The sequence below is a fragment of the Pseudonaja textilis genome, chromosome 2 (genome assembly GCF_049901715.1).
Source record: "Pseudonaja textilis isolate UNSWEBS1 chromosome 2, rPseTex1.2, whole genome shotgun sequence".
Lineage (NCBI taxonomy): Eukaryota > Metazoa > Chordata > Lepidosauria > Squamata > Elapidae > Pseudonaja > Pseudonaja textilis.
The window spans coordinates 144,936,518-144,946,050 of record NC_141991.1 but is presented as its reverse complement, the minus strand read 5'-3'; the positions used below and the strand labels follow the sequence as shown (position 1 = coordinate 144,946,050).

General features: G+C 41.0%; 1 protein-coding gene across 1 annotated transcript; it reads left to right on the top strand.

The window, feature by feature from the left end:
* Positions 1–661: 661 nt before the first annotated feature.
* APEX2 (apurinic/apyrimidinic endodeoxyribonuclease 2) lies at positions 662–9,038 on the top strand. Its single transcript, XM_026711528.2, has 6 exons — positions 662–850; positions 2,889–2,972; positions 4,106–4,286; positions 6,242–6,388; positions 7,117–7,186; positions 7,740–9,038. The coding sequence occupies exons 1-6, from the start codon at positions 730–732 to the stop codon at positions 8,691–8,693; spliced, it is 1,557 nt and encodes a 518-aa protein (XP_026567313.2). The 5' UTR covers positions 662–729; the 3' UTR covers positions 8,694–9,038.
* Positions 9,039–9,533: the final 495 nt, after the last annotated feature.

Genomic DNA, 9,533 nt, shown 5'->3' with positions numbered 1-9,533 from the left:
TCCCGCTCTAGTTTGATCAAGACCCCCTGGGGAGATTATAACCCATAGTTTAAGTCTAGATAACTTTCAAGGGGATGAAGTTATTATGAAGCTTGTAAAGTGGAAGTATAAAGATCTTGAACTTTCTCTTCCAAAAACTCTCTGACTTTTTGCAAACTCGATTTAAAAAATCACCTATCTTTCATCCTCCCCTTCTCCTTCTAGCTCCCACGTGCTTCAGATTTTGCAGCATGCAAAATTAATTTTACTCTGTTGGATTTTATGCTTGCAAGCCAAATTAAGAAACAATCAGGTGTGAAAGGAGATTAAATTTTCTCTCAAAGGCACCAGACCTTAGGCTTCCAAACGTCCACGAACAGGTTAAAAATGAAAGTCAATTACCAAAAAAAAAAAAAATCTGGTGAAAAGCATTTTTAGCAACTATAATTGATTACACAAAAATGCCACATGTTTGTAAAGTGTACTCTAAATCTTGAATAATCTCTTGTAGATTTAAAAACAAATGAGTGCATTGTCTGTTCGAATTAGCACACCCAACTTCGAACCGTTCCTCTACATTCCCTCCACTTCCGCCCCGCAGATCACCAATTCGAAATAGAACCGGAAGTGAACGCCCATTCTATATATTTTTTTGAAAAAAGAACACCCTCTTGCTTGGCGGCAGGAAGTGACGTTCGGCGAAGGGTTTCCCTTGGCTGCTTGGCTTTTGAGCCGCCCCGCTTACCTGGGATGAGGGTAGTGACTTGGAACGTGAACGGGCTCCGGGCAGGAGCGGGGTCGGCGGGGTTGAGGCAGCTCCTGGATTCTCTAGGGGCGGATCTTATTTGCTTGCAGGAGACTAAGATAACCCGTGAGTTACCAGCATCCCCACGTGCATCAATGCAAGGCAGAGCTTGACAAGTGTTAAAATGCAAAACCGGGGTTGAAGGTGGAAAGGAGGGTTTCCCCGTAATTTTTTTAGGGTTTCTTTTAATTTATTTGCAGCTTTGACTACATGCTCTCTGGCGGGATAGGGCTAGCAACCCTCTGAAATTGAAGTAAGAATCTGAAGAGAAGAAAAGGCTGGCCCAAATGGGTCAGCTTCAGACACTATGGTCAGTACAGGTAGACCTCGACTTACAACAGTTCGTTTGAAGTTACAACAGCATTGAAAAAAGTGACTTAAGGCCATTTTTCACACTTAGGACCATTGCAGCATCCCCATGGTCATGTGATTTACACTTGGATGCTTGACAGCTGACTCATATTTATGATGATTGCTGTGTCCCGGGGACATGTGATCCCTTTTTGCAACCTTCTGACAAGAAAAGCCAATGGGAGGAAGCCAGATTCACTTAACAACTGTGTTACTAACTTAACAGTTGCAGTGATTCATTTAACAGCTGTGTCAAGAAAAGTCATAAAATGGGGCAAAACTCACTTAACAGATTTCTCACTTAGCAACATACATTTTGGGCTCAACTGTGGTCGTAAGTTGAGGACTACATGTAGTTGGAAATTGGAAATGGCAGACAAACTGCATCTGTAACTTTCTAGCCCCAATCCTTTACCTGAGATTTATTTGGCTAATTTAGATTTGGTGCTGGATCAAAACCAGAGATTTGGTAATAGAAATCAGAAATTTAATGGAAATCAGGAGCAATTCCTAACACTTACAAATATATTGATTGAAACTATCATTTGGGGTACAATGGAAAGGGAAATTATAACTTGTAATCTAGTAGTTTCCTAAAATGTTTTTTTCCCTCTTTTTGTAATCAGTAGCTACTTTTCCGTGTCTATGTGATTTGTATTTACTGTTTGCATATTAATAAAAATATATTTTAAAAATGAATTTGGCTAATGCATCCTCCCTTCTCCCTTCCTCTGGTCAACTGGGAGGATGAAAAGAAAATTAAAAAGAGGATCACTAGCAACAAGGTGAATGGATGGACTTGATTATAACAGCAATGAGTGTACCACTGAAAGATATAAAAGGCCAGGTGGAGGGCACTTCAACTTGGAGAAAATCTATTTTGTCATTAAAAGTTAACACTGACTTGATAGACTTAATCATCATCAGGCCCCTTTTATCTGTAAATGAGAGTAAAGGGATTCACACATTTCAGCCTGATTATTTGGATATATAAGATACATTTATTGCAGTTAATTTCCACTTGGGAAAGTGTGAAGTTTGCCCTAAGATTAAAACAGATGAACATGAAGGCTAAATGGAGTTTTCTCACAGTACCTCAGTGTGGATTAAACTTTTTAGGTAAAAAAAAAACTGTAGCAACCACAATATTGAAAAGGGATCAAGAAAATTCTAGTTTTAGTAAAGTAGCCTGATGTACGTCTCATGTGCATACTATTTGCTGAACACGAGAATGTGTGCCTGTGTTTCAGTGAGGCAAACCAAATTTAATCTAGCTAGTCATTTTCAGTCCTTAAATCAGGGGTGTCAAACTCACATTATCATGGTGGCATCACATGACATATTGGGACTTTTCCCCCCTTCGCTAAACCGGGCATGGGCGTGGCCAGCATGTGATGCATCCAGCCCATGGGCCGTTAGTTTGACAGCCCTACTTTAAACTGTAATGGGTCCCTGGGATTTCAGACAATGAGAAATGTTCCACGATTGTACACTAATGCTTTAAAAATACTTTTTTTCCATGTTGAGCCTTAAGCCATATGCTGGCTGACCATACACCGCATTAATATTCCTTTTTAAAAAACGGAAAGAAAAGCAGTGTGATTGTGTGTATATTATAGTTTGTCTCTAAAGCTTGCTGGCCTTGCTGGCTGGGATCACAGGAGGAAAAGTTCAACCATGTTGGGAACACAAAGCTGGGAAAAGCTGCTTCATGCTGATCTTTTTCCTCGCTAAAATTCTGCTTTGTTCTCAGGGGACCTGCTGGAAGAACCATTTGCTATAGTGGAGGGCTATAGCTCCTACTTCAGTTTCAGTCGCACTCGCAGTGGCTATTCAGGTACTGATGGGTTAGCAATCCTGACAAGTCCAGTTGATTTGTGGATTAATAGTTTCTCAATTGATTCCTTTTGCTGTGTCTTAAACAGTGTCATTCTCTGAGTGGAGAAATAAGTATGAATCAAAGGCATGGCTGAAAACGTCTCATGTTTTTAAAAGCAATTTGAACATGTGGCATCTTTTTTTCAATGTAGGGTTTTAATCTGGGTTCTGTGATATCAAGCATTATTTTGTTGGAATGTAAAATTTAAGATATTGTACAATATTTTTCACACTCTCTTGCACACACTGCCTTTTTTGGCATTGGAATTTAAATTGACTTTTTCTAATCTGCTCACCACTGTATCATTCTCCAGATTTGTTGGCATAACTTGATTGCTTTACTGATTCTTTTTCTATTGCTTGCTATATTTCTATGGGTATTTCATCAGTTCTTATAACCTTTTGACTAAGATTGGAGTGTTGGACTAACTTAATCTTCTAGTACTACAGGTTCTTGTAAATAGAGCATATCTTCTAAAAGTATCTTGGATGTTGCCAACTCTACTGTACAATAGTTTAGTATATTCCTTCATTGTTTCATCTTCTTTCAACTACTATTTGTTCATCCTTTATCATACCAATTCATGGTGGAAACCTAAGCTCAGAGATCTTTTGGAAGTCTTTCCTTGTTTTTTCAATCTGTTTCCAATTTACTGTGTCGGGATATAATAGGATTATTATATGCTTGCCTTCCATTTTGGTGGGTTGATAGGAGTTGCTCATTATGACAATTAAAGGATTGATGCAATAACTAAATAATGATAGCGCCAGAATAAATCCATGCTGAGCTCTTCTCTTAGCAGGAATGTCCTTGGTTTAAATGTCCCTGAGGTCTGCACCTTGTCCTTATTATTTATGTATTAGATAAAACGAGGCTTCATTTTGTAAAGAGATTTGAAGCTTATGCCAAAGGTTGCACTGGGAAATTAAATCAAAGGCCACTCTAAAATCTGGGAAAGCTATATTATGGCTTTGCGCATTTGGTTGCTATTCAGGATTTCTGCAGTTAGTGAAAATGTTCGGCCTGTGATTAAATAGATAGCTTTTTTGCCCTTTGGGATGAAAGATGACCTTTTAAATCTCTGTTTCTAGGCGTTGCAACCTTCTGTAAAGCAAGTGCGACCCCAGAAGCGGCTGAGGAGGGCTTGTCTGGGCTGTTTACCAAGCACAGTGGAGCAGTCGGTTGTTATGGAAACACAGAGGACTTCACAGTTGATGAGCTCAAGGCCCTGGACAGTGAAGGCCGGGCAGTAATCACCCGTCATCGCATATGGTAAAGATAGCAATCACAAAGGCAGGGAAGGAATACCTGTTGTTTATGTTGGGTTAGCAAATTTCCTGGAAGCTGACAACTAATCTAATATGGAGATGAACAGAGAAGTAATTAATAAAGCGGTGTTGTGATTTGGATTTGAAGGGGAAGAGAAGGTTTGGAGTGCGTAGGAGTATTCCTGTGGCGTCTATTGGTGACTGCTTTAAAAGGCTAACTTTTTCTGGGCTAGCAAGACTATAGGGGAATCCCTAAAAATAATATGTTTGATTTAAGGAAGTGCCGACAGGAATGATAAGTATGCTCTTGCAAATTCTGAATCATCTTTTCCATTTGAGTTTGGATCACTGCATAGCCCTTAATGGTAAACCAGGCATTTGGGAGTTAATTCTAGGCCATAAACACCCTGCACTAATTCAGATAGCCGCTAGATGGTAGCAGACAGTCAGTTGGAGGTATGCAACCTGGTTATAGTTAGTATTCCTGGTTAATCCCGGTCTTTAACAGGTCTTACAGATAAATGCGGCAGCCCCACAAAATGTTAATATGAATTCAGAAACTCCTGATGCCAGTTTAAACTCAATAATTCTGAGCTGTGGTGGCGCAGTGGTTGGAATGCAGTACTGTAGGCTACTGCTGCCGGCTGCCTGCATTTGGCAGTTTGAATCTCACCAGGCTCAAGGTTGGCTCAGCCTTCCATCCTTCCGGGATCGGTAAAATGGGGACCCAGATTGTTGGGGAGAATAGGCTGACTCTGTAAACCGCTTAGAAAGGGCTGGAAAGCACTGTGAAGTGGTATATAAGTCTAAGTGCTATTGCTATATTGCTAATACATGTGCAAAATAAATGGCTCCCATCTCTCCAGATACGATTTGGTTAATAGTGCTGAATTCTTTTATATGGGCATTGAAGGCACAAACAAGCAAAGCTATAATTAACCCATTGGAATAAGCCTATATGTTGCTCATGGTAGAAGAATTAGAGATATATATTCATGGAGATTAAGGCTGTTCCAACTACTGTAATTACTGTATAATAACATTTTACCTTCAGTTTCAAAGACAACTTGATTTGCAAATACTTTTTGCTGGGGAGTGCCAGTGGAAAGAAGTTGTTGCAATGACATCATTTATAATAATAGTGATAATATTTATTTACTTACTTCCCTTAACTTTGCTGCCACTTGACTTCAGGCTGACTGGGCAGCTCACAAAAAAGAATTTAAATTTCACAAAATACATAGAAATACATTACGAGAAATAAATAACAAACCCAGACAACTACATCAGCATCTATATGACAAACATATTATTTGTTTTGTTGATATCCTGCCTTTATTATTTTTATAAACAACTCAGGGGGTGAACACACACCATATTCCTTTACACTCCTATTTTCCTTCCAATAACAACCCTGTGTGGTGACTTGGGCTGAGAGAGAATGACTTGCTCAAAGTCACCCAGCTGGGTTTCATGCCTAAGGCAGGACTGGAAGTCACAGTCTCCTGGTGCCTTAACTACTAGACTTAAAGTGGCTGAAACATATCTAACATTAATGTCGTAATATTCAATTGATAGGGTCACCTAGTTAGAATGACTCCTGTTTATGTACTAGTAGCTTAAAACAAAAGTAGAAGAGGACCAATACAGTCATTGCAGTGTGCTGGGGGCATCTCTTTTCAGAACTTCCCACTTGAGCCTTTGTCAATAGCATGATAGAGTAAATGTGTTGGGGATTAGATCAGCCAGATGCTTGTATTTTAAGATGTGAAGCTGAATAAAGGAGATGTATAAATGCAAAATATTACTCCTTTTGGAATATCCTCCAGTACCAGAAAGTGGGGTTTGAATATAGGCTGAAAATAGTTAGATTCTTCATAATAGGTGCGGTTGACTGAGCATTATTGGATGGCATGGAGAGAGGTGGGAACTGAACTCTACACTTGCTCTGTGTTGCAGCACTTCAGAACAGCAGGAAACTGTGCTGACTGTCATCAATGTGTATTGCCCTCGCGCTGACCCCGAAAAGCCAGAACGTGGAGACTTCAAGTTGCAATTCTACCGCCTCTTGCAAGCCCGAGCTGAAGCTCTTCTTAGAGCTGGAGGGTAGGTATGCTGTGAAATGCTTGATTCAGCTGTTATTATTATTGCATTGAGCTAGGCTAAGCAATATTCTTTCTGCTTTCTGCAGTGAGAGGAGAATAATGTTGATCTAGCTTGCAGGGAAACCGTAAAGTTTACTAAAACGAAGATAATCTAATAAATATTTGCTCCTATTTATAAGTCCCGTAATATCCCTTTGACTTCTTTCTTTTTTAAAGTAACATTCAAGCTGCTTTTTTTTTTGACTGAATAAATGGAGCAAAATACATATTGTATGAATATGAAATTCAAAACAGATCCTATTTATCCCAGATCTTTTCTGAATTTTATGCAACTCACTAGGTGGGATTTGTGCAATACAGATTGTTTGGATTTGTAGATACTGAGATTTCAGTGGTTTAAGCAAATCGCCTACTTTTTAAGGAAATTCTGGAACAAAAACTTTTTGTGTGAAAAGAGATGTATTTGAAGCCTAGGAAAACCATTGCTATCTGACTCTTTATGACACAGATCAAAGATGTCACTTGGTTTAAGTTGATGTTCGGTGTTTTACTCCAAAGTTTTACTCCAAACTTGTACTTGGAACCAAATTTCTCCTTGCTGATATTTCTCAATGCTGCAGTTGCCTGATTCTGAGACATCAGCTGTGCTTTATATGTGTACTAGCAGTCTCCAAAATGGAGCTGCAGTTTTGATCTTGAAGATTATGCACATTTCCTCTCTTCCTCTAGCCACGTGATCATCCTGGGAGACATCAATACTGCCCATAGGCCCATCGATCACTGTGATCCAGGAGACTTGGTAAGTGAAGGCCTTGAGTTCCCACCTTCAGCATGAAAGCCAGCTTAGTGACTTTGGACCAGTCGCTTTCTCAGCCCAACTCAACTCAACGACTGGTTGTTGTGGGGAAAATAGGAAAATATTTACCACCTTGAGTTATTTAAAGAAGTAATAAAATTGGGATGTACAGTAAATAAATAAAATAATGTTGATCTATTGTACAAGGTTATTACAAAGCAAAGGAGAGTAACTTATAGCCTCCAGGCTTGCATATGGCTTTCCAGGCTCTTTTTTGCAGCCTTTGAGAGTCCTGTGGCCATCATTACTAAACCCAACAGCACAGTTTCCTACCACATTGAGTTGGGGATGAGATGGAAACTCTGGTCTTGTAAACCTTAAATTATGGCCACATTTGCAACCAGAGCCACTATATGTGAGACACGATTCTACCCATTTTGAAGTCCCGGTACCAAAATCTTGCACCCATTTGGTGATACAGGGAAAGCACTTTAATCTCATAAAACTAGCCTGATGGTCTAATAAGGTATCCCTAATGCTTCTTTTCTGACTGCAGGAATCCTTCCAGGAGCATCCTGGGCGCCGTTGGCTAGATGGTTTCCTCTGGGAGCCTGGCAGAGGTTCTGAGAACGAGAACCTCTTTGTTGATACTTTCCGCTTTCTGAACCCAAGTCAGGATGAAGCCTACACTTGCTGGTGTAACGTAACAGGATCCCGGCATCTGAACTATGGTACCCGCATTGACTACATCCTGGCTGACCGTGCTCTGGCATTGTTGGAACTGACCGATGCCCAGATCATGCCAGAGGTGCTTGGCTCTGACCATTGTCCTGTGCAGGCTGTGCTGAAAAGTACCTGCCTGGCTGCCCCACGGTGTCCTCCACTCTGCACCCGGTTCCTGCCTGAGTTTGCTGGCACCCAACAGAAGCTCAGTCGGTTTCTGGTAAAAGTGGAACAGACTCAACTGCCAGAGAAGGGGCCGAAACAGAGCAAAATGGAGAAAACTGCCTTGGGGGATTTGAAGAAGGGGCGGACCGGCCCAGCACAGAAAGGGCAAGGGGATTTGCGTAGTTTCTTCAAAGCTGGGAACTTGGATGCTGAACCTGTGGATGGTGGAAGGGGCCAGTCAGTTTTGAATGTGGTCCAGAAGGCAGCAGCAGAGGATTCTGGGAAACAGCCTCCTATGGAGGGCTTTAAAAGGAAAGCTGACAAATATGTGGAGGAGGAAGTCTCAGGGGTAACCCAGACACCTGTTGAGAGTCCTAAGGCAGCTATGAATTGTGAGAAAAACACACTCCCCTCTAAGCAAAATCAGTCTGGGTTGTGGAAGTCACTGCTACCTGGCCCTGCACACCCACCTCGCTGCAAGGCCCATAAGGAGCCCTGTGTGTTGCGGACAGTGAAGAAACAAGGGCCAAATTGTGGACGGCGCTTCTTTGTCTGTGCCCGGCCTCAGGGGAAACCCTCAGATTCCCGTGCACGGTGTAACTACTTCCTGTGGGCCAGCTAGAGCACTTCCTGAGTAGAACAAGGGGAGGCTAAATCTGATTTGTATTTTGGGTGCTGAGTACTCCATTTGACCTGCCTAGGCAGGCCACTCTGACTTGGGGTGAATAATTCCAAGTGGCTGCCCGAGGTGAAGGATGCAGATTTTTCTGCTCAACGTGTCTCTTTTATATCATAGGAACTTCTGCAAGGACTCGGGCAATCTTTGAACTCAGTCCTTTTTTCACTGTTGCCCCATGAAAATCTTAAAATCTTTGTCATTGCTGGGAAATGACTCTCCTTTGTAGAAAATACGTTTTTAAAAAACATTTGATAAAATAAAGGTATTTGGTCAAAACAAAGAAACAAACCCTCTTGTATTTTCTCTGTGAACTGGGGACATTCTTCTCTGAAAAGAGAGGAGGTGAGGCCAAGAAAATCTCACAGCTGTAGTTGGAGCTTGTTTGAATGCTTCTAAATCCCTCTTCTGTTGTGGCTGGAGAATTTCAAGTAGAAGGGCCAACAGGGAGTAAATCATGGTCAAAGCTTGGGAAGGTGAATTTTCGTTTTGAAAACAAAGTTCTGCCTACTTTCACAGCTCACTGAAATAATTCCACTAGAACTCCCCATTCTTTCTGCTCTGTTTTCTCCAGAGCTCATTATCTGCTGATCCTACAGTATGTAGGTTTTTTTTTCATTTTGTATGTTCCTATTAATTGGCATCCCAATAAACAATCGTGTGGAAAATAAGAGTGTAAACTATGTGAGCCTTTCATATTGCAAAACTTAATTACAACTTAGTATGTTGTTTGTACTCAGCCGGCTGTGAGTGACAATCTACCAGGGATTGATGTACTATGTGAAG

What these genes read in the sequence shown, in the direction of transcription:
- APEX2 (XM_026711528.2), top strand. Translation starts at nt 730, where the DNA reads ATGAGGGTAGTGACTTGGAACGTGAACGGGCTCCGGGCAGGAGCGGGG. An exon ending in GCAGGAGACTAAGATAACCC is followed by an intron (nt 851 to 2,888) that starts GTGAGTTACCAG and finishes CTTTGTTCTCAG; the next exon opens with GGGACCTGCTGGAAGAACCA. An exon ending in ACTGTGATCCAGGAGACTTG is followed by an intron (nt 7,187 to 7,739) that starts GTAAGTGAAGGC and finishes TTCTGACTGCAG; the next exon opens with GAATCCTTCCAGGAGCATCC.